General features: G+C 38.4%; 1 protein-coding gene across 2 annotated transcripts in view; it reads left to right on the plus strand.

Moving 5' to 3' along the window:
- PLPPR5 (phospholipid phosphatase related 5) overlaps window positions 1–23,649 on the plus strand; it is a 45,092-nt gene extending 21,443 nt beyond the window's left edge. The window contains exons 3-7 of one of the 2 annotated variants that reach the window (XM_058842489.1): window positions 2,160–2,410; window positions 11,242–11,418; window positions 12,993–13,112; window positions 18,026–18,161; window positions 21,464–23,649. In XM_058842489.1, coding sequence (XP_058698472.1) covers window positions 2,160–2,410; window positions 11,242–11,418; window positions 12,993–13,112; window positions 18,026–18,160 — 683 coding nt within the window. In that variant the 3' untranslated portion in view covers window position 18,161; window positions 21,464–23,649. The remainder of the gene's footprint in view (window positions 1–2,159; window positions 2,411–11,241; window positions 11,419–12,992; window positions 13,113–18,025; window positions 18,162–21,463) is intronic. The other variant, XM_058842490.1, reaches the window with a different exon arrangement.
- The last annotated feature ends 1,881 nt before the right edge of the window (window positions 23,650–25,530 follow it).

Genomic DNA, 25,530 nt, shown 5'->3' on the forward strand with positions numbered 1-25,530 from the left:
TTTTGATCTGGGGAATATCCTTAGATAGCCATATAACATTTCATGTGTAGTCTTAACTCAGATGCTGTTTTCCTTTTAGGTAGCAAATGAAGCTTTTTGGAAGTTTGGATTAAAGAAACAATAGCAGAAAACAGCAGTAAAAATAGAAAAAACTGGGACCACTAGGGGGAAAAACAGCCAGCAGGGATGAAGTGGAGGAAGGTGATATCCTTGTGCCATATCTATAGCTGATAGGAAACACACACACACACCAAAGTTGAAGACACTGGGATATAAATGTGTGTTTGAAGCCAAGCCAATTTAGCTGCTTTCTTAGCCTGGATATTGTATTATAGTTTCTAGCAGAAAATTGTACAAAATCTATGCTACATTGGTTTTGGCTGAAACTCCCCCACTGACTTTAGCAGATATGAGATGTCATCTTTTCTACTTAGTTTGTTCTCAACGTATTTGGAGGGAGAAATCCCACCACTCAAAATGTGTATTGTTCATTTCCAGGTGCTGATCTATAATGCATGTAGGGATGCCATAGCAAGGCTCAAATCTGCTGTTTGCTTCTCTCTCATGGTTGCATCTGAAGGAAACAGCTGGAGGAATGAAGCCTTGGGGCAGCTAATCGTGTTGTGTGCCCCAGTCTCAGGGGGAGGGAGGGCATGTGCAGCTGAGTCTGCATTCGCAGTGTTTGTGTAACAGCTGTGCCTGCCTTCCCAGAGTGTGATTGCTCCCGGTAAGGAGACTGTCTTGTATAGGTCTGGAGGAGGTGGGGAGTGATGATGAGGAGCTCCTCCCACACCAGTTCCTCTCTGTGTAATCAGTGCCTGAGTTTTATTCCCACTAAGTGGTCCCTTCCTTCCTCACAGAAGCAAAAAAAATTTGGTAGGGGTGGCAGGAGTGAACAAAGGTCTCTCTGCTGTTCCAGCAGACAAAGCATTGCTACCCATTACGCTCCTCCAGAGTGATGTGTCCACCTGTGTTGTGCAGTGCACACCCTCAAGACTGGCTGAAAGGCCCTTCTGTGAAGTGACATGGCCAGGCACAATGTGCTGCTCACCACATTCTGGCATCTTGGGAGGAGTTAACATCAGTGTGACATTGCTGACCAGCCAGGATCCCAGAAATCCTTGGTCCTCTAGCTTTGCTAAGTTAAAAACCTGACCTGAATGAATGCATGTTTCTGTGGAATTATGTCTGCTGTGATATTGATCCATTAAATTCCTCATAGCACCCCATGAAATTGGGATTTGCCAGATTTCACCCTATATTCACAGTGGATTGGAGTATGGGAAAGGTACAGTGATTTGCCCATGGAAATACAGGAGGAAATCTCTAGCTCAGGTGGAATTGGAACAAGTGCCCACTGGCTTTGCCTGCTGGTCAGGCTGCTGTGTTTGCATGTATTTCCAGAGCTCTTTCTCTGTTTACAAAAGGATAGAGGGACCTCTTTATAGCGGAAATCTGTTTTCTTTTAAGTAATCAGATACATGCATTTACATTCTAATGAATGAGTACATGTGCTTAATGCTTTGCTGGTATGTCTGATTAAAAAACTCCTTAGCATAAGTAGTTCCTCAAATATATAAATCTTTATCTCACTGTGTTGATACTGTGATTAATATGCCATGCATAGAGATTTACCCAGTAGCAGGCAGATGAAGACAACTGGTGCATGGGAATACTGAATTAATCAGTACTTTAGATTCTTTACAGATGCAAGGGGAAAATAAAAGTTTGTCCAGTTTGTGTTATGACTTTCCAAGTTACTTCTCCATCAGGGTCTGACCTTGGTTTTCAAGCAGATTTATTGGGTGAATAATTTCCCTCTGTCACTTGTGTTTAGTGAACATGGGCAAAAGTTAGGTACCAGTAAAGCCAGATACCTCAGACAGGGGATATACATGGCTATGGGGCCTAGGAAAGCAGGCTGCTTGCACAAGGCATGAATGTTCCTGTGAAAGATGGGAGAGACATCAGGTGTGTGGGTACATTGCAGTGTTGCTGCTGCAGTTTTGTGGGAAAATACCATCTCCAGTTTGAGCCATGGTCTTTAGGGTACAGTACATGGGAGGATTTTTCATGTTCTTGAATGGAAGAAGCTGGTACTTTGCTGTGATAATTACTATAAATTTTCGGGAAATTTAACTCTCTGTTTCCTTCTTTAGGAATTTACGCATTTGGACTGTTTGCTACGGACATCTTTGTAAATGCTGGACAAGTAGTAACAGGGAATCTTGCACCCCATTTTCTTGCACTTTGTAAACCCAACTATACAGCACTTGGATGTAAACAGTATACACAATTCATCAATGGTGTACATGCCTGTACTGGAAATCCAGACCTTATCATGAAAGCCAGAAAGACTTTCCCATCCAAAGAAGCAGCACTAAGCATATATGCAGCTATGTATCTGGCTGTAAGTATATCATATTATTTAATAACTATATTTTTGAGGGCAAATGGCTGGCACCATTTGCCCATGTGAGGGGGAGGAGGGAGGAATGAGCAGAAGATAAGGCCCAAAATTGGCTGATTTTCTGCATGCAAACCTTCTGTGATTTACTGTGAGAATGATTCATTTGGATTAATTCTGTCATGGTATAGTGGTTTCTGAGCCTTGGAGGCCAAGACGGTGCTCAGAGAGGGCAAGTTGTCCATAAAGGGTTTGATTTACTTTTTCCCCATTTCCAGAGTGTGTGGGACAATCCTTTGCTGGGTGCTAGGGAGTAAGGGTAGGGATTTCCTCGGACTGGTAGTGGTACCTCTCTGTGTTTTAACCCAGTGCAGATCAGTAGAATCACACATGGCCATATTCTTTGGTGAGGTGAAACAGAAGGGTGAGCTATGTGTATGTCTGATCTTTGCATGTTTCTTAAGATCCCTGCATGTCTTTTGGTACCAGAACTGGTTTTTATAGGTACTTCATGCAAAGTCAGTTTGGCTCTGATTATGTAATAAAGTGGGCTACAAGACAATCCACCCATTTTCCCCTCTCCTCTCTTTTACAGGGAGTGATGAACAGCGCTGGGATAAAACCTGGCGTTTACTGCCTGGATCAGAGCTGTTGTATAGGTTCTGAAGGGGCAGGGGAGAGGAAGAGTCACCATTTAATATCACACAAGTAACTCTGGCTTAGTTTGGAGTTATCATTCTAGCCTTAAGCAGGAGCAAGCGCATCTTGTTCCTTTGCTGGGGACATGTTCTCCACAGCACATGCCTATGGGAGTGTCTTACCTGACCTGTGCTGGTAATCACAGCCCTCTGCAGGCCTTGGGATGAGCCCAGGGCTGCCTTCATAGTGTCAGTGGGAAACTAGGCAGGTGTGTGTACCTTTGTGGTCATGGCAAGACTCAGCCCTTACATTCCCTCAGTATTTGAGCAGTGGCCTGCCCATAGATGTGTGTGGATGTGTATATATGCACATGTAGATATACAGGTGTGTGACTGTGTATTGCTTTTGAGCACATACCAAATGAGCCAGCTCTTAGTTCCTGATTGATCTGGAAACTGATGCTTGCCAACATGGCAAAGATCCCAGCCCCATCCACAGACAGTATGTCAACTCAGTGCTTCTGCACAGGGCTTTAGAACCAGTTGCTTAAAATCTGCAGCACTGACAGTAACATTTACCAGGTTCCTTGTGAGCAATGTCTGTTTAAGAGATGCTGATCATCAGTTAGTGCAGACAAGTGTTTGCAAATAAGAGATGAACAATAATACTCTATTCTAACTTGAGGCAAGTATAACTCTTCTACTTGTATTGTCTTTATTTGGGGCAATATCTAAGGATGAAACACTCTAAATTTGATGGAAGCTATTTTAGAAAATACTCAGAATTTTTCATTTTAATTGCTCCTATTTTTCTCATCCATCTGTAAAGTTGGATTTCCACTGTTGCCGTGAGTCAGAGTAACTAGGGAACCAGCTATTCAGCTACTGCAAAGCAGAAAGTAAAATAGTATTAATACATTTTAAAAACAAAAAGTAGGCATCAGTAAAGCTTAATACCTAATATAAGTGGCTTTTGACATGAGCAAGAATGCCTCATGCAAACCTTGTATGTGGTCAGTATACAGTTAACAATATAAAAAAATTAAAGCTGCTGAGATCCATTTCATTGCTATTTGCTCCTTTAGTAACTATAGAAATGAATATATCCTATGTCATTACTGTACTACTGCGTGGTGCTGGACACTGCTATCATTTAACTAGAGCACTATAAACTACTCCCAGGACTTTGGAGTTCCATAGTAGCTTCTTGTTACAATATTGGCAGGTTCGTTGTTTTTTTCCTTAAATCCTATTGCATGACTGAAGCTAAAAATATCATTTATTAACACTCCAAAGGAAAAAAAATTCAGTGTTCCAGTATTGGGGTCATGTCCTTACACTGCCATGATGTTTATGAGAATAGTTGGCCCTAAATAACAATTTTGTCATCGCTGTTCACTAGAGTAGAAGATTTAAAACAGTAGCCTAGTCTTTGTACAAGCCATGCTACAACAGTTACTGAGAACACAGACATAAAGGTCTCCATATATTACTTGCTGTTTCATTAGAATATAATCTACAAAATGTGCTTTCTTTTTGGTTAACAGAAATTTTGAAGAGGGGGAAATATGGTTATGGAATCCTCCCTGGTTATTTCAGATAGCTGTGCACAAAACAAAACCAGCTTACAGGAAAAAAAATATACAGAGCTGACCCAAGGGTCCTTGCTCTCTGAGGTGGTGAAATAAATGCTTTGAGACTTGTGTGATTTCACCAATCAACGCATTTAGAAATAAAGTCTATGCTTTATCTAATACTTCCCCCATCTCATTCCATTTAAGTGCATCCACGTCCTTCTCACCTAGCATCTGTGCATATTGTCTTGTTAACAATAGCTTCTCTTTTCATCTAAGTTCTTGACTCTTCCATTTATCCCCTCTCCCCCTTTTTGAGAGTGGGTGGCTGCTATGGTAACTCAGAATTCCCCTCCTGTTTGAATGTACAGTCGTTTTCAAACAGTTGTTTTGCTAATATTTAGAGCTTTGTAGTGTTTGCCTCCATTACTTCCAATACCTTTCAATAGAGACTTAAGCAATGGAAATGTTGATGGCAGTGCTGTGATTAGGTGTTTTCTCTACCCTGCTCCAAACACAGATGCACTCAGTGATGCATTGCCTTACTTCTTCAGACTTTCAGGTTCATTCTTTCCAGTGTACCACTGTTTTCAAAATTAATTACTGTAAATCTGCTCTGAAATCTTTAACTAATTTGGCTGGTGCCTGGATTTTTCCTTAGGTGTCAGCACTGATCTCATTGGGGATCTTTTGTTTGTTTGTTCTTGATTGAGTTGGGTTAATAAGTTGACTGCATCTGCTTTCATTTCTTATCAGCATTGCAATTCACCCTTTCCCAGCTGAAACAGTATTTGCTGCATAAGGCAAACACTGCAACTTTATTAAATAATATATAATTGTATAAGCCACATTTTGATGTGCATAAGCTGACATAGCCTGGACAATTAGAGGTAAGTTTTGAAACAGCCAAGTATGCACATACTTGGGGTGTTTTCTGCAACTGAGACACAGGAAATGGAAGTCAAGAGTCTTTTTTTTTTTTTTTGTAGGATTTCAGAGTGATATATGAAGATTTAGTCAGCCTATTCCCATAGGTTTAAATATAAGACGTATGACTAACAATTGTCATTTGATACTGCAGAACTAGGGGATTGGTCATTACTAGCTGTAGTTTAAAAAAAGTTTAACTAATTCTGTAAAGTTTTGTTCTTTTTTTTTTTTTATTTTTTTTTTTTTTTTTTTTTTTTGTTCTTATTGCATTGCACAAAAGCAGTTGGTAGGGTAGTGTTTGAACTTTGTGTTCCTGCACACATTTCAGCCTTGGGTTTGCAATGATGGAGGAGCAGGCTTCATGTATTGATAGTTGATATAGCCCTTCACTCTGTAGGCAGCTTTTGTTGCTTTGTACTGTGAACTCTTGGCCTCAGCTATGGCCTCAGACATAGCAGACATAGCAGATTGTAAAGTCTACAAATAACTTTTTCCTCTCTGCAGAGCTTTTCTTTGGCCCACAATCATGTTTTATGCAAGGCTGTTGCTCCTGGCATTTTGCTACATTGATTTTACCATTAGTGTGTTTGTGAGTCACTGGGAAAAGACAAGAAGACAGTCTGGGTAACAGTGCTGGCAACACTGGCAGTGAATGGCAGTGACATTCTCCTCAGTGTCACTCCTTGATCCAGCTACAGGTGCAGGTCTGGTCTCACCTGTGTTGAAGTGCCTGTTAGATTCCAGCTAAATGGGCAGCTGGTGAAGGCATGATAGGCCTCTCAGACAGGCTTAAGGGGGTGCTCAGGAGGGAAAGGACTGGCAGGGCCACCTCATTGAATTGACTTTGTGGTCCATTTTTTATTATGAAGTTAAAGGATTCTTCTGGCTGCCTTTCAGGGACAGTGCTAGGAATGTGGAATTTCTTTTCAGTATCTGGTGCAGCAGGTATCCCTCAATACTGATAATAAAACACATGTCATGAGCTTCACATATTGAGTGTATTGGTTTCTTTCAGACAAATAATAAAATAATATTACCATTTGATCTAGGTATTTATTGAAAGACCTCTAAATTTCTTGTCAGTCAGCTCTTCATTACAATTCAGTTCCTCAAGAAAACAGCCTCTGTAATAAGTGAGTCTTACGGTCTTGGTATAGTGAAAGATACCTCTTTCCTTCTCCAGTTGTTTTACAGTTACAGCTGTGGGGAGCTTATAGTGGGAAAATGCTAAATGCATTTAATGCTAAAGTCCAGAATTCTAGAGCTTTTTTTTCCTTTTTCCAAGCCAGCCCCTGACTCTGAAAGCTAACTTTTGTCTAGGGTCATAAATAATTAGATCAAAACATATAGAGAAAACTGGAGGAGGCTTCAGAAACACTGAAAGAAATCTTCAGTGGACAGTTGCAGAAGGACCCAGATGGTTTGAGAATATGACTTTGGTTTGCTCTAGAAGTAGTTTGACCTGTTAATTATTACTGAAGGAAGCTGAAAAGATTTTAGATTGTCAGACAGGATTCTAACTAAACACTGAGCCTGTTTATAGACTACAACATCCCACTGTTTTTTCAGCTTTTTTGATATGAGTGTCTCTTTCCTTGTAGGTCTGATGAATATTGAAAATTCCTTGGGTGGAACATTTATAACATTACTTATGCTACTTAAATAGTTCAAGATTATTTCTTTAATGCAAGCACATTGTAAAAGAAAAAGAAAACACGAGATAATTCATGCTTGAAGTGCTGCCTGGGATGGGTGCACTGATTTCTTCCTCATTCTTCTTGTTGCCTTACAAGTCATTATTCACTGCCTGCTGAGGGACTGGTCTCTGTCTCCCAGGCTGTCTAAATTAGGGAGGAATAAAATAGCAGACACAGGAGGGATCTTAACCTGCATCCCTGGGTCCCAGGCTGATGAAATCAGCAAGGAAAATTATCTTCCCTCCTGGCTGGAGCACCCAGCCTGATGAGTAGATCCAGTGTAACTAAAATGGGATTCTGAGACCTGTTACACCTGTGTTTGTGTGCATAGATGTTGGTGTGGGTGGGCCTAAAGATAGCTGAAAGATGCCTAGAAAGAGCTTGCAGCATAGCCCAGGAATCCACTTTGTCCTGCACTTTACATACAGTTCCTGTTCTTTTCTTAGCATGTTTTGGAATGATTTTATTTGTACTAGATTTAGGACAAACGTCAAAGGCCACTTGCAATCTGACACTTTTGAAGTACTTTCCCAGTATAAGCTGAATGCCAAGGCTGTGATTGTTCCTTATGATATGGCCTGAGCCAGTCACATCAGAAACCTCACAGGTAGCTGTGGTGGTGATAATTTCTTTAAAAGTTATATTTTCAAACCCACTTAAATTAAAGGTTTTCTTTCAATTGATGAAGTTCTCTTACGGTTTCACTTCCGGTACTATGAGGACTGAAGGTCAAATATTTGTGTTTTTCTGAAAATCTAATAAATATTGTTATATTGTGTGATCAGATACCAATCCACATCCTTAAATGCCTGTCTGCCTGTGTCTGCTTACTGGTGACAGCTCTATAGCTTTTCATACTAAAATCTTATTTCAGGAAAAAAGAACTGTGATAGACGTTCTTTGAGAGAAGATTCACTACTGTTCTGATGTTGCAGGGGAATGTGCAGCCTGCTATATGAATTCTAACTACTGTATCAATCCTTGACGTGCATACAAAATCTCTGCTGTTGGTCTTGCTGTTGAATTCCTGTTCTTAAAAGAAATGGAGGTGAAGTTGTTCAGTAAACATCTTTAGCCATGTAAAAAGTTATATTGTCATTCATTCTTACTAACGTTTTAAATCACTGAGCTTTTTTCCTTTGTTGATATTGCATTTCATATTTATTAAAAGTAGATGAAGAATCCTGTCATCTTTTCAGGTTGTTTATTGTTTGACAATTACTGAGTGTGCTGGTTTATAATTTTTCCACCAGATTCAAGAAGAAAACAGCCGCTTAATTATATTTTATTCTTAGTGTAAATTAGGTCTTTGACTGAGTTGACTGTGTTAATATATTATACTAGAGGTGCAAGAGGCCAAGTTTAAAAATGGGTATCTATGAATCCTGCCTTGGAGGAGGCTATATTTGCTATATAGAATTTTGAAGATACAGACTTTTTGTCACACTGTTTCAGGAAGGTTTGGCCTGTTTTTATTGATTCTCTTGTATTGTAATATAATGTTATTCCTTACATGAGTGGTACCTGTTCTTTAAAGAAAAGATAGAAATGGTACCTGTAGATACCTCTGCTGGCAGAGCTCTCAGGTTATTTCTAATAATGAACTGGGCCTGACAACCATGACTGCTCATACAAGGAGGGGACTTGGCAAATGAGGTCTCTACTCATGTGAGGGACAGAGTAAATCTGTGGTTGTTTTTCCTTAGTGCTTTGAGTAGGGATTTGAAGGACATGCTTGCTTGTAAAAACATTCAGAGAATTTTTTGCAGAACATTTTTTGGGTTCAGCTTTGTATTAAAAATCTTGAAATTTGAAGTACTGCAGAATCAATTATTTGTACTATAACGTGTTTTCTTATTAAAAATAGAGATAATCTTGGGCAATGACCAGTTGGTTCTTAAAGAAAACTGAAGTATGTCACCATGATCTGCCTTAAACAGTCGGGTTTTTCCTTCTCAGTAGTCATTTCAGTTTAATGTAACACAATACAGAATTAAATGTGAAATAGCTTCCTGGTAACTCCCCTGTGTCAGCTTCACCCAAAAGCTGTATTTGAAATTTGATTTTCTTATTGTGTATTAAAAATGTTCCAGTGTTTTTCCTAGCACCAGCTGTCCTAACGTAGTGTGAATGTGGATAATGGTGTTAGTATCCAGGAGAACAGTGAAACTCACTAAAATAGATGGCTGCTGAGTTAATTCAGTGTGCAATACTCTGTCTATAGCTTGAAGAAAACCAGTGGGACTAAAAAGCTGGAAATTAAATTTGCAGTTCTCTTATCACCTTTCTGCATGGAAAGAGTAACTCACTGAAGACAGCCTGCAAAAATACAAGGAGCTAAGATAAAAGAATAATCAGCAAAGGGAGAAAGACAGTTTCTGAAATGGTCTAGGAAGAAGAGAGGAGAATGTGGCTTGGAGATAAACCCGAAACCTCTTTTTTCTAAAACTTTGCTCTGAATTAGTGGAAATATTTCTACTAGTTTCCTGTTCATCATATAAAGTACACTGAAGTTTTGTGTGTTGCACTTCTCTGATGTTATTTTAAGATTAACATTTGTTTCATCCTCTAAGCCAAGGATCTTTCTCAAGTGTTTTGAACAAAACTACTGTCAGATGTTACTCATCCTAGACAAGTGCTGACCACTATTTCTTAACTCTATTTATTGCAACTGTAACCACACTTTCTAAACTGCTTCTTGGCTGGATTATTGCAGCACTTGGTAAACTGATTCCTGATAATTTCCACCGAAGTTTCAGACAGTACAAAAAAACCCCCAAACAGACCCAAAGGCCTGCCCATTTGTTGGCCAAAGAAGTGGTACTGGTTCTTCAATGCAGACCCATCTGTTTTCCTTTGCACTTCAAAGTGATGGCATTACAAACTTGGAATCTTTAGTCAGACTCCATAAGAAATACTTGCATTCCTCAGTTCAAAAACTTAAATCCTGTTTAAAATTTGAAGATTTAGGCTTTTAGTGGTTTAATTACAGAAACATCTTCTGCAGAGAGTAGAAGCTTTTTTGGTCCAAAATCTTGCTAGTTGAAGTTTATTACAATTCAGTAATGAATTTTTGACAGGTGGGGAGGAGGAGTATTGCAAGCGGTCTTAATGCCAAGATTCAAGAGAATGGAAAGTCAAATATTTGATATTAATTTCTTCCATTGTCTCATCAGAGCTTGGAAAGTTCTGGGTTAAACCTGGGTTAAACTAATGCACTCTTAGCGTAGAAGAGCTGCGCTTTTATCAGGCACTACTTTTAATTCAGTGTTATTGCACAGGGAGAATTAGACTGCAGCAGGACAAGTGGATTTCTCAGTCTGATGCATAAAACCTGCAGCATTTAGATTGGTTTGTGTGAAGCACAGGGTTGGATTAGTTCAGCACTAGTTCAAAAAGTATTATGCTATATTTGTGAAAGTAGATGCTGGCATTTAGTTCCATTTTTACTGCTCTTTGACACTGTTTTTTTACCTTTTCACTGATTTTTGACAAATCACTAGTCACATGAAGAAGTGGTGTATAAGGAGGAAAGGCTTTTGCTAAGAAAAACAAAGTCTTTATGTATTCCCTTTCTTACTCTGCCTGGCAGCTTGTAATAGTACTAATAGTACTTCAGGGTAAAGATCTTTCTCTGTTACTGTCAACTCTGCACAGTGAAAATCAGTCTCTTTACTTCCATGCATTATTAAATAAATATACAGACTGAGAGTAATTGGATGGGATTGTCCAATTTGCCTGTTTTTCTGTAGGCTTTTTAGGTTCATGTAAAATGCAGTTTTTCTGTATGGTCTGATTATTTTTCTATATCCCTAGGAAAAGGGTGCGATGACTTGATCTACTACTCTACCTCCTAGTTTCTTTACACCCTCCCCTGACTCTGGAAAAAAAGCACCAAATACACATAGTCTATTAAAATAAAATATAGAGCTTTTATTCACCAATTAGTGGGAGATATCCATCAATCTTACAATTTCTTCCTTTCTAATTTTCAGATGTATATCACCAACACAGTGAAAGCCAGAGGAACAAGGCTTGCAAAACCTGTTCTGTGTTTGGGTTTAATGTGCTTGGCTTTCCTTACTGGAATCAACAGAGTAGCAGAGTATCGAAACCACTGGTCAGATGTAATAGCAGGATTTGTAATTGGAATATCTATAGCAGTATTTTTGGTAAGTGTGTGTCTGTGTCTCTTTTGTTTGAAAAAAATGAGTATATAAGTTTGTATCTCTAAAAAAGCCTTCAAGTAACTAAATAACAGAAGACATTTCTTAGGTTTTTTAATCAGTCATTAGTTTTCTTAGTAATATTTACATACACTCAGAAATATGAAGTCAAGAAAGGACTGATCCAGTTATCTCTCTTGACTTCCATATAAACCAACAACAATTTCAAACAGTAATTCTTGCAGCAAGGCCCACCTGCAGGAAGTATATATTGCTCAGAATAACACATAGTTATGATTTAATGTATAAAGTATTAAATTTGATAGAGTGGTACCCACACTGATCAGAGAATAGGTAGCAGGTTTTTTTTCTGGCTTTTCAGTAACTCTGATGAATTTATTTCATAGTAATTCAGGTTTATGTTGAAATTTCATATTATTCTGTATCAAAAAGTCTTTGGTTAGCCTTTTCCTTTTCTGGAGCTGTGTTCCAAAACCAGGTAGTTAATTGCAGTTGCCAGTGATTACTGTCTGTGTCAGAAACCTATTTCTAATCTATCAGTCACCTTCACTAATATCTGCAGTGCAAGACTATAGAATAGAGCAGTCATTGCTGTTTAATGTCTCTAGGTTTGTCTGCCTGGCAGCTTGTAATAGTAGTAAATACACCTTTGAATTTTTTCCCCATGAAAACACTTTTGAGTTTGACTCTTGGATTGCAGGGTCTTGGTCTCAAGATCTTGCATCTGAAAGCATGGCTTGGCTGAGAACCCTCCCAGGGATGGCTTTAAAATACATCTACTTGCATTTCCAAACATTTCCTTCCATACAAGGTGTCCAGGTGTTATATTTGGTTGTTCACATTTAAGATTTTCCATTCTGTTAATGCCCCATAACTAATAAAAGAGAACAGAATAGAGAGGAAATCTCTCTCAGCATTTTTTCTTTTATTTTGTCATGTATGTTGCATAAACACTTTTGAGTAGCATGATATCAAATCTAGTTATGTTTTGAAGAAAATGAAGTTGGTGAACATTGTTGCTCAGCTGAGAGTTGGAATTAGTAGAAGCACAAACTGCTACACATCACGTTTCTAAGTCACTGTGAGAATCTGCTGCCCTGAGCAGATTTGAAGTTACATTCGGACTTGGGCATGGTCCTCTCCTTCTTATTCCCTTTATTACTCTTCATTTGAGAAAGTCTTTGCTGATCAAAACTGAGATGGCACTGGCCTTCCCAAGAGTTTAAGGTTAATGCCATGTGATGCTGCAAGACATCTCTTCATGACATTGATTGTAATTGGTGTTATATTATGTAGCTTCAGTAATGGATTTTCTTTTAGATAAGAGGATTTTTTTGGTTCTCAAATGATGCATGTACCAATAAACTGGTAGAAAGTCTTTTGTCTTGAAATATTAATTAAGGATTTTCTGTAAAACATGAACTTCACATTTCAGTGTTTCTACTGTAAAGCTGTGACTAAAGCTGGTGTCATTTCTGCCTAATGATATTTTTCTGGATCAAAGCTTGAAAAAGTGAGTTGTTCCTTAAGCATTCTGTTTATCTTGTAATCCCTTCTAGGTTGTTTGTGTGGTAAATAACTTCAGAGGACGTCAGCCAGAACATGAACATTCTCATCTGGATAATCTGACCCAGATGCCCATGATCAGCATACCAAGAGTAGAAAGCCCTTTAGAAAAGGTAATGTCTGGCTATTAAAAGAACAATTAAAACGTAGCTTTCCTGGAAGGATGATCACAAACTATCCTGACAAGAGTGCCAAGGTAATCAGATTTAAAATAAAGAAACATGTCAGTGAAGGAGAAATAAAAAAATAATTTAATTCAGTGACGCCCCTTGGGAATTTCTTCATGTCATCATTTCACTGCCATAGCTGCTGCTAAGCCCATGGAGTCATGCCAAGTAGATCTGAGGCCCTATTCCCTTGTGTTTCTCAAGTAAATGTGATTAATACTCTGCCTGATAGTCCACAGAACATAGAAAGTTCTTAGAATGCTTAGAAAGAGCCCCTAACCCCTGTCCCAAGGGGCTTTCCAATTCATATACAAGTGGCATTTATCCTATTTGTTTGTGGTGTGTTCTCAGCCTGGTGTAGAGCATGGGATGCAGTCCCTCCCTTCTGGATCAGCTGTGGGGCTTCCATCATCAGCCACGTGCTAGCCCCAGGGCAGGGCACCCTCCTGGAAGTGGGAGTAGCAATGGGCCGTACAGTAACAGCACTAACCCCATGATCTCTTGTCAGAGCACAGGGATTTTAGACTAGGACATGCTAGTGAGAGTCTCCTGGGTATGCCAAGACTTTTTGCTTAAGTATCACAATAAAATTTATTTTAGTTCACTTTGAAAACTATATTTTTTTGATGATGATATTGTACTATGTGTTAGGTAAGATTGTCTGACTAATTTTATGAGAAAACAAATACTGAAATAGATAGCGCAACCAAATACAGAAAATATTTTAGACAGTTTACCAAGGGGATACTTTGAACTAGTAATGCAGTTTAAAGGAAAGTTTGTTTTTTCTAATGACTTTTTCTGTCATTATTCATTAAAATCTATTGAATTATGCCTATATTTGAAGATAGCAAACAATTCTACACTGGGTAGGGCACCAAATATATTTTCTGTGGTATTCTTTTAATTCCAAATCAATTCTGATGATTTTTTTTTTTCAGAATGTTAAATAGAAGAAGGGTTTTCAAGCACTTTCCAATCTGTCTTACTCCCTTGAAAGTGGTGGAAGTTGTCCTTTAGTAAGAATTGCTGCCAGTCCTGGGTTTTTTATTCCTTCCCTTGAAGGGAAAGAAGATTTCTTTTCAGAATAGTCTAACATGCCTTTTTTGAACCAAGTATGTCTAAGTTACTTCCACTGATACCTTGTCATAAAGAGGTCAGTCTCATTTGCTTGAACAAGCATTTAGATGATGAATGTGTATCTTCAAAATAATCCATTCAGTAAACTTTCTGTAAAATGTTCAAACAAAACAAGCTGTCAGCTGGCCTGAAACATACCACATTAATAAGAGCATGTTTTATTTATGTGCTATGCTCTCACGCAATAGAAGCATTTTCTGTGGCTCAAAAGCCATCATAGGTAATAAGTATACATTCTCTGGATATTGAAATTTTAATTTATTTTTTTTTCTGGGGATAAAGACTTCATGTTAATTTCATATTTCTATCTATTTTGAGAGCCACTCATGATCAACAATGTTCTTTTCCTGAGACTTGGCCTAGTTTGAAATGCTTTGGGGAAAGATATGGAAGAGTGTGGTAGGATGGTGGCAGGAATAATGTTTGTTCTGCTTGAGGATAACCACTGCCATTTGAGAGCTGCCCAGCACTCTATTATATGAATAAGTTACTTCCCTTCTGAACCCATATTCTTATGGCAGTAGATGTTTGCTGTCATGCAACTTCTCTCTAGAGAATCAAACTGGGGACTGACCAAAAAGTGATATCACTTGCTGAGATCCCATTTTATGGATTCATCTTTATCTGTGTTGCAAAGCCTTTCTCCTTTTCAGGGAGGATGGGATGCAAGGACAGTAAGGTGAAGACTTTACTAATTGCTTGGAAATGCTTTCTTCTGTTTCCACTTCCAGAAAGTGTAGAATTTTATTAGGAAATAATTGATGAAGAACTTACTTACATGTGAGTGCTTTAGGTTTTGAGTTTCTATGGATATTTTTACCTTTTTTTTTAATCTAAATTTTTTTTGTTTAATTTAAAGTTTCAGTTAGAAGACAGACCCTGTTAAATAAAAGGCATTAAGAATAATACTTCAGGGAACTAAGGTCTAAATTAAGTTAGCTAATCTCAATTAACTACCATTGCTACAAGAATTCTTGAAGTAGTCTTTGCTTTTTAACTCTCTTATTTTACAGCATTTTTTTCTCCACTGGAGAGAGAGTGATGCTAAATTTTGTACTATTTGTCTTTTCCTTCTTTAGACACTAATTGCTTTTCACTGCATTTCAGTTAGGACTGTTCCAGTTCAATATTCTGAATACACACAGATTTACATTTTGGTTATTTTAAAACTGTTTTTCCTTATTTTCAGTCTGCAAGCTCCTGTGCCAATATTAAAGACAGGTTACTGTCAGAAATTAGCTACTGGGAGTAGCACAAATCCTAATTGTCTGAAGTTATCAAAGGCTAAGGCAAGCGGCCTTTGCAAGCAGGAAGCAATGCAACTATGTGACTAGTACTAAAAAAATAATAACTATATAGGTACTTGGGAGCAAGCAATTAAAAACTCCTGCCTTAAAGAATGACTTCATTGGAAATGCCTGCCAGATAGGGCCCCACTCAATGGCTATTTTGTGATAAATTCACCTGTAGATGAGTGGGTCATACAGACTCGGAAGTGTATTACTTTGCTGTTTCCAGATCTGCTGCTTGCTGTTTCAGAGCTTTCTCCATGGAGATCAAATGCTCCTGGCATGCTCACCGTGCTGCCACTGAGTTCTGGTGGAGGTCTAGCTACATTTGAAATGCACTTAAATAGGCATGAGTCCTTGTAATACTCTGAATTGAGCTGCTGCTGCTTAGTGACAAGGTTAGATCACTGTTTGCATGACACTTCTGTTTCACTGTGGTGCATGCAGATGATTTAGCTGTTCTGCATGGGTAAGTTGTAGCTGCAGTGTCTCCTTGAGGGATCATTGCCAGAGCCTGCTCAGCAGTGCAGACTTAGTGCTTTTACCTTAACTATAATCATCCTCAGAATTAATGAAAAGAATGAAAGCCAAGAAACCTCATGACTCACTCATCTGCTTTTTCTTTTCTGTCTCTGACCTTCTTCATCTCATACAAGACAATTGGTGTTTCAGTTAGCTGGAAGTCTTCTAAAGAGAGGAAGCTTTCATCCTGCCACAGTCAAGGTTAGAGTGTTCTGTTCTTCTTCAGGAATTACTGAGAAATGGGAATATTCTGGATAGTACCTGGAAGAGTTTGAAGGATCAGCTGCTTTATCCAAGTGCAGTCTCAAACTATGTTTCCTGTTTCAGGGGAGACTGACATTATTTCATGCAAAAGTCACCTGAAATTGGCCAAGACTTACAGAGGTCTCCTAGTAATAGCTTATGATATTTCTAGTCTTATTTATTTTTTATAAGTATTCTAGCTTTAAAAAAGTCAAATACAACATGGAGCATGTCAGGACTAATGGAGGCAGTAGACAGAATACTGAGATAGAAAGTTTCAGAAGGAAGCACTGGGTCAGGAGATGGTTCATCTCCTGTGAGTTGAGATAATTACAGCGTGTGATTATCAGTGCTTTCTGTAGCTATTCAGTATTACTTATATGCACAGTGGGTTCTTGGCAGTGCTCTGTTTGACAGCTAAACTGCATTTATTCCCCAAGGTTCTGCTTGGCATTCCTTCCTACTGCTACTTTTGTCAGCAGTGTCCAAACCTTCCCAAATACAGTCACTGTTCCTTGTTACAATGAAGTTTCTTATACTCCCCCGTAGGACTGACTATCCAATTTAACAGAACTTGAAAGAGGTAGATTAGCTGCTCTCTCTTGCCATTTCCAAGCTTTAATGGTCATAAGTATTTGGAATTCCTCTCACAATATGTGACATTCTTGTTGCACATTGTATCACTTTTTAGTGACTATCAGGTTTAACTGTTGCAGAAATCTTCTTGAGTTTGACACATCAATTATTGTTCTATTGTATATATGCCAAAGGCAATGATGGCAGTAAAACATTCTAGCAATTCTAAGTGTAGATATTGCACTTGATATGACTTGATATGAATTCTGCTAGTACTTTTAAGACTGGGAAAGCTTTCCTCTTCAGAATTTAAGGACTATTGTTTTTTCTATTGTCTCCATCTTGATTACTCAAAGACACAGAATAGCTTCTTCACAATGTCATAACATTTTAATTCTCAATGTTACTGCTTTTTTCTTGGTCTTAGGAATGTTGGTACCAAGTCTTCAATTGTTATGTGCCCTGGTGTGCACACAGTACCGTGGCCTAGGGAGCCTGGCCTGCTCCCGGCAGCTCTCCAGGGGGATCACCTCTCACTGAGCTCACAGCTAGGAGCAAAACACAAGGATGCTTTAGCTCATCATACTGTGGGTGGATGGGGGAGAGGGTTGTGTCCATGTCTGGTGCTTTGAAATATTTTAGTTGAGAGGTCTCCAAATACTGTAGTGTTTGATGTCCAAAAGCATCTGTGGGTGTCCATACTTGTTTCTCCAGGATGGTTTGATGAAAGCCCATGTGCTTACATCATCTTACAGGCAGTTTTTGTCATAATTGTTCTCTCTAGATAATACAGTCTGTTAAAGGAGATATAATACAACATTGCTTCGCACACATACCACAAACACATACCCAGGAGAGTCAGCTCATAAAAAATCATAAGCAGTTTTGTTTCAATGTCAAACATTTGAATTTGTATTCATGTCCCACTCTTCTGCTTAAATCTACTTCTGGGGGATTGTACAAGAATTATTTCTGATTGAATGCAAACGGTGATCACTGCATCTTATGCTCAGATAAACTAATACTTAAACACAGGAAGTGGAACAATACGTTCAGTGTGACCTCCTCAAATGTACATATATATTGTAGGTGTTACAGAATCAAGGCATTAGTCACAGTCAAGAAGATGCTTTGCAAAAAACGTCCCTCAAAGCACGCATCCTTAGGTTCTTCTCGTGGCTGTCGGGGACGGAGCGCTGTGAGCCCCTTCCTCTAAGGCAATAACGTATGTGCGCAGGAGCGCACCGAGTGAGCGTGTGCGGCTGGGCCGCCTTCTGTGCAGGGCTGCAGGGCGCTTCCACCTCAGTGCATCCTTCTCACAAAACTCATTTCTCCAGCAGAAGCAGAAAATACACTCTGCTGACTCACAGAGTTCTGTGATAACATTATTATTATTGTTTGATCAATCATCATTTGCCTAAAGTACTACGGTAGTGTTTTTCTATTTAACAAACTGCTGTGGGAAAAATTACAAACAATTTTCAAATTCCTGTTTTCAAAAAAGGAAAAACCTTTTTAGGATGATGACCATTTTTGAATGCTTCTAACTGTATCAATAAGAACAAAGCAAAAAGAAAAAGATCAACATAAAAATATTTACTATATGTAATGAAAACTGCAAATCACAAAGTTTAATGTATTTTTTCAATGCTTTGAAGCTGTAGCATTGCTTATCAACAGAAATTAATTAAAACTTAACAGAAGATATACAGGTGTGGATCATTTCCCCCAGAAACCTGCACTCAAGGCTTAGCCTTTGGCTTTCCATTGTTTGTTAGTGGTGTGAGAGCACAGTTACGATGCACGCTTTGCTCACCAGCCTGGTACTGTCCTCTTAGAACGGATGGTGCAAACGCTGGTCTGCCTCTGAGACTGCTGCCATTGAGTAGACCCTCAGCATTTCTGGTTCTTTTGAGAACTCTAGGGAAAATGATTTCCCACGGAATTCTTCAGGAGAAGCTGAGGTCTTGTGCATGGTTTTTTGCTTGCCTTCCTGCATCTGTGTGAATCTGTTTGCTGACAGTAGATAGTATCTCACTCTAACCTTTGTCACAGCAAAACTGAGCAGAAGTAAAAGAGTTGAAATGTAGTTATTCCAGGGGAATGCTGTTTGTGTGGGTTTTTTTCTGCAGAGTCTCAGCAAGGCTGATTTGTAGCTTTGCCTGAGACAATAGCATGAAAAAGCACGAGTAACTAGACAGTTGCATGAGTCTGTATCAGTGATTCTTGCCATCAGCAAGTGATTCATTTTGACCTAGTTATGCATCACCCTGCTAAGTCCATTGGAAATGAATTGACAGGCCTTCAGCAGGGTTCAAATCAATAGGTCTATGATCAGCAGCTTAGCAGTTGTCTTTGAGGGCTTATTGAGGAAGGAGGATTTTCTTCTGTGCTATTAGATCCCATGCTCTGCATGTCTTCCCAGGATGGTGACCTGCTCATTTTAGAAGTATAGCTGGCAGAAGTGTGAACCACTTTCTCCTTTCCCTAAATAATCATTATCCACTCTTGAATTAATGCCACATGAAAGAGCATTTTGTTCTCTGCATCACAGACAAATGTGTCACTTAGAGACAAGGATGGCATGTAGCAGGACTTGAAAAATTGATTGAAATAAAGAGGAATTATTTTTTTCCATCCAATTCCTCATTTTTAGTCCATCTTACTTATGAAAAAAGTGAATAATTTTAGGCTGAGGATAGTTTAAGTTGACAGGATGACTTTTGAGGTCTAAATAAAGAAAATAAAGTAAATACTATGAAGAAAATGTCATCATAGCCTCACAGCAACTCCAGAGTCATTGAGTTTTCCCACTGTATTTTGTGTACTCAAAACAGAAGACGGCCAGCCAAAAAAAAAATGCTTGGAGTTGATTTTTTTTCTAATTAGGAAGTGTAATTTTGCATTTCTTCTGCAGAATAAAAATCTGTAAGCAATAACATTTGTTACTATTTTCTACTGAAAGTTGCACTCTTTTTTTTTTTCTAATGATTTTTTAAAAAAAAATCTGGCTATGGTTTAATAATTGTTGTTTATTTAAAATACATAGATTTTGTTTTGGGGAGGAATATACATAGATTCTTGCTATTAAGTAGTATTCTTTTATGAAAGCTGTCATAAAATAGAGCAAGAACACTGCTAGAGCTAATGCATAATGTAGGGGAGGTGGAAGAGAGCTTCTCCCCTTGGAGAAGAACATAGTACAGTTACGGCACAGTGAGAGAGGGAACAAAGCTGCCAGCCTGGCTTGGAGATGGAGGCATAAGAGGCAGCTCTCCAATCAAAATATTTCTAATTTCCTCTCTCTAATGTGAAAAGATGCCTGCCTATATCTCCCTATCTCCTGCTCAGACTGGTAGACAAATATTCAGGCAGTTTAAAGAAGAACTGAGAAACAGAAACTTATATGGTGGGCATTGTTTCACTCCAGCACTCTTTATGCTGTGTGATAAGAGATTTTCTGAAGCACTTCCCTTAAGCAAAAAATGGGAGGTGCCGCTCTCCCCAGGTTATCCACATCTGCCTCCTCTTGAGCTCACATCTCCTGTCTTCTGAGTTTAATCTGCCCTGGGAGGCAAAGTGATGGGAAAAATATGCAGTGCTTTGCTTGGTGTTTTACCCTCTGTGCATTTTTGTGGTTGGGAACAGACACATTAACATCAAGGCTCACTTTACTAATTTCACCATTGCATATTTTGTAAAAAATGGTGGCAGTCAAGGGTACTGCATGCCCAAAGGAAAATACACTTCCTCTGGATCCTGCACATCACTGTGATAGTGATACCTTCCCCTTCAGGTGTTTGCAGAGTCACTTGCTTAGGTTTAAGTGTGAAAAAGTAGCCAAGCTCTTTGGGATGCTGTAGGGCTTTAGAGTTGCATGTAGAATGTTCGTGTTCCAGTACACATCTCAGTGCTCCTAAGAATTGTCCCATTGAAGGAAAGAAGAAAATGTTCTTAGATTGCAACTGGACCCTGGTGATTCTGAAAACAAAAATTTGAATATGAGTTCTTTACTGCCAAATGCCATGTGATTTCAAGCATTTTGCTACTTGATTCAGTGCCATTGAGCTCATGGGGAGAAAATAATCTTTAAAAAATGAATATTAAAATTGTATTTACACTGAGAGTATTATAATCTGTCAGAAACTGTCATTTTAATTTCTAGGAATTTTTTTTAGAATTATGAATAGCATAGCAATAAAAGTACAGCTAACTGAATTTTTCACATGTAATTTAAAATTAAACCTAATTTAAAACAAATGAAAATCATCTAAAATTAAAATATAATAGAACCATCACACATAATGACTTTGTTTAGCATGCTTCCCTCTCCAGTCTTTCGGCAGTTAAGAATTGCTATGGGGGTGAGTGAGAGCACTGCAGTGAAAATCAGTTATCATCCTGCAATAGTCTCCAAGTACAAGGCTGCCCTTCAAGCACAGGAGGCAAAAGTTTTCACAATGGTGACTGCTGTCTGTCTGTGTGGTTTTGTGGTTTTTATCTGTTTGTTTTTCCTTTAATTTGTAGAACCACATCACGGCCTTTGCAGAAGTCACATGATGATGCTGATGTATATTCACTCCATTGGACTTCATCTCTTTTCACAGCCCACACATGATATTTGCAGTGTATCAAAAATAAGAAATTTTTAGAAGTCCTATTTCTGACTTGATTTTTACATCACTAAAATGATACCAACATTTTGAAGAATTCTTAAATATTAGAACGTCACTTTACTTTCTAGCAAAAATATTAACTGTTTACTTTTATGATGGAATGGGACAAACTGAGCACTAATTATCTGACCTTACCCTCTATTTTGGCTTCTCATTGTTTTCAATGGTTCATGTACCTATTCCAGCAGTACTTTGTATTTTGATTTAACTTTGATTTTTAAAATCTACATTTTTAATTCAGCATGAACTTGTTTCCATTTGAGGCAATTTCAGTGTATAAAAACTAGCAAATATTATGTTCTGTATGAAAATGCTGTTTGCACATTGTATTACGCTGTATTCCATGTAAGATATCATTCAAACAGTATGTTACATGTAAGACTGGTGCTTCTGCTTTTGAAGAGAAAAAAAATGCCAATTTTTACTGTAATAAGTATTGTATCATAATTAAAAGTTTATTTATTTGGATATTTTCCTGACATAATTGTAGTTGAATTGTTGTTTTGTAGTTCTTGAATGTCTTGGATGACATACATATATGTATTCTAGGTTAAAAGAAATGAGAATCATATAGAAAGTTTGATCTTTGATATATTCTTTATTACTAATGATATCCCATGAAAGGTTAAGGGCTCCGTTCTTAGCTTAGCATATCTGATGGGAAGCCGTGCTATTCATAAATCATTTAAACAGATTATTCAAGGCAGCCTGCATCTTCTCATGATTCTTATACTCCCTGATACTATGCTGGGAGAATGGGTGCTAAGATAAGAAGAGGGTCACCAACTTAGAAAAGTTCATCTGAGTTTCTACTCTCCATTTTCATGGAAGACTCTTGGAAAAAACAAATTTTTTTTCAGCCTAAGTGACCAGGATAGGTAGACTTTCTCTCTACAAAGCTTTTTATCTCTGTTTGTGTTTGAGGCTCATATTCTTAAAAAAAAAAAAAAAAATCCTCTGCCAGTCTGTGTGGTGTTGACAAATTGATTTTTCTTCAACATGAGCCAGTGTTACCATATCTCTGTTATTGCTGTGAATATTCAGATTAAGCCTCCCCTTTGGAAGAGTCTTGCTGACTATTCATAGTGAAGTTGTCCATAAAAATTGAGCACCAAATGAATCTGAACATTGTAAATACTGAAGACATTCTTAATATCTGCCAGAAAGTTTCCCTCTGGCAGGAGCTAGTGAAATGCTAGCACTATAGAAACATTGAGAATGCTATTGGTCAGTGCAGGCTGTTGAGCATTTTAGGCCTTAAATTTTCCAGAGTTCAGTGTGTTTCCTGTGCATTAATCATTGTTAGAGTATGTTTGAAACACAAGGACGTAGGATCAGGTACATTTTTTCTATGATGAATTTTAATGCATTCTCACATAGTCATCAGGTAATGCCTGCTTTTACTTTTTGTTTTAACCTTTGCTTTCACTAAAATACAACTACCTAAAGAGTTCTTGGCAAACAGGGCAAGGCCAAGTTGTCTCTGAGTGCAATAGAGCATATGCCATGAAGTCATTGTGCTAAGCTGAGAATTAAGAGACTGAAGAAATATATCTGTGGGGAGAAAAAAACCTAGAATAGAGTCCTTAGCTACAGCTAGGTTACTTAGGTGATTGAAAATCCACCTTTATTAGACTATCAACTGTGTTTACAAAATTGTAGTAGATCCAAAGTTTGTATCACCGTGTTAGCTCACTTACCCTGCTCTTAGTCTAGCTAGTTAGGTTCCGAGGTACTAATGATTTCTCTGTGTGCAGATTTAAACAAAATCTTCACTCATTTTTGCATGGTAGCAAATCTGCATTTTTTATATCTGATTTATAAGATTACCAAGAGATTCTTTTATGTTAAAAGAGATGACTCTTTTTCAGTGTACTGTATATCATCAGCTTGTAACTGGTCTCTTTCTCAGGATCTTTCCCAGTCAAATATTTGGGTTAAATTTATCATACTATCTCTGTGAACCAGCAGTGAGAAAACAAAAAGAGAGACACTCTGCTGTATAATGTATTTTTAAATAAAATAATTTTTCATTCATATGTAGTGTATGTTTTTTAAATGTCTGCTTTACTTATATTTTGGTTGATAGTGTGAATGTAATGAAGTCATGATTTTATGTGAATTGCATTTTTGCAATGGTGGCATAATTTTCTCAATTAACCAGAAATCCCCACAGTTAATGACCTTCCCTTAGAGGTGATTCTGGTGAACTTGAAAAGCATGAGAAGAGCTGTATTGCAGAGTCCACAGCCTGTTGGGGAAGGTCTCTCCCTAGAATGGGGACTATCCAAGCTCCAGACGCTGCTCTGACTGATTTTCAAAAGTGGCAAGAATTTGCCCTCCCTCATCTTGAGCTCTGCACTGCCCTGAAATGATTCACACAGATGCAGTTCAAAGTGTGATGAAAGAAGAAGGAAGTTTATTTGTTCTTTCAGTATTTATATGTCTTTGACAATGACCAGGGATTGGATAGTCAGGTCACCACCTTCCCAACCACACTGGCCATGACAGACATCCATCAAAAGGCAAATCTTTAATGGAATGGATAAACACCTATGTTTATAGTTACTTTCCTGGGAATGTGACTAGAAATTATGAAAACAATATTGAAAGGCCTGATTCTCAGGGCGACACTTTACCTCTTCCATTCTGGACCCAAAAAAGCTTTGACTAGGAGCAGTTTGCCAAAACCAAAAGTAAGTTGTCACTTTTTTTTACTAAAATGGCTTTTTGGTGATTGTTTTTTAAAAAATCCCACTGATGAGCAAGCATCGTTCCTCATTCAGGGAATATTCTGGTACAGAGTGGTTCCTACTGAAAACAGTGTGGTTGAGCCATTTTAGTGGTTTTGAATGCAACTGATTGTATTATTCTTGTGGACCTTTTCCATGTGTACTTCAGTGAAACAGCTCTGCTCTATTTATAAATGAGATGTTTGAGAAGCATCCCTAATGTTATATGCTGCTGTGTTCCTAAAAATGGAATTTCTAAGGCATATGGGGACACCAGCTGGGCTCCTATCCATACCATTTCAGATTCTCTTATATGGATTCTGCTGTTCATTTATAATCAGGAATTGCATAAGTCAGACGGTGATAGCATCCGGGCTCACATTTCTTCAGCTTTTAAAAATGTTGATTTTAACAATATATATTAAAAGAGGATAATGTTGGTATTATTTAGCTGCAATTTTCTTTGCTGTTTGATGTTGCCTTCTAATTTTGTCACTGCCCAAGATCACAGTAAGTGCAACAGTTCATTTGCACATTATGTTAGCGGGGAGCTTTTTATACTCCTCTGAAGTCTAATTTTGGTATTTCTGAGGCTTGCCATCAGAAAGCAGAGTGCATTACATTTTAGGAGCAGATAAACTGAGTCTGTTTTGATCAAATACATCCCTGGCCATCTGCATAGCCTCAGCCTTGGGGACACTCAGGAGCATTTGCAGGCGGAAGGGCGAGACCTGCAGACCTCTCAGCCCTGCAGCACCTCCATCCAGGCACATCAAGAGCATTTTTACCCAGCTCTGCCTCTGACAGCTGCCTCAACCCCAGCATACCGGATTTTTCTGCTGTATGCCAGCATGCAGAGTTTTTTTTTCTCCCCTCAAGCACCTCTGAGAGACTGGATAGATCATGAAGTGCACTACAGGCATAACTGCAGCTGGCACCAGTGGCTGCCTGGTTCTCACTTGGACAAGGGGAAAGCTAAAGGAGTACCTAGTATGGCTTCAGCTTTTGGCCTTCTCCTCCACATTCTAGGCCTTTTGGTTTTCAGGGATTTCCACAAAGGAAAGCAAAGCAAATATTTACAGTGTCTTCTGCTGCACGCCCAGGATTGTTAAAGCTTTACACTTGCTTTTGGCCACTAGGGAGTTTCCAGTATAACACAAGTTTGCCTTTTTGTCATCCTCTCTTG

This window comes from Poecile atricapillus, chromosome 7, assembly GCF_030490865.1.
Source record: "Poecile atricapillus isolate bPoeAtr1 chromosome 7, bPoeAtr1.hap1, whole genome shotgun sequence".
Taxonomy (NCBI): Eukaryota; Metazoa; Chordata; class Aves; order Passeriformes; family Paridae; genus Poecile; species Poecile atricapillus.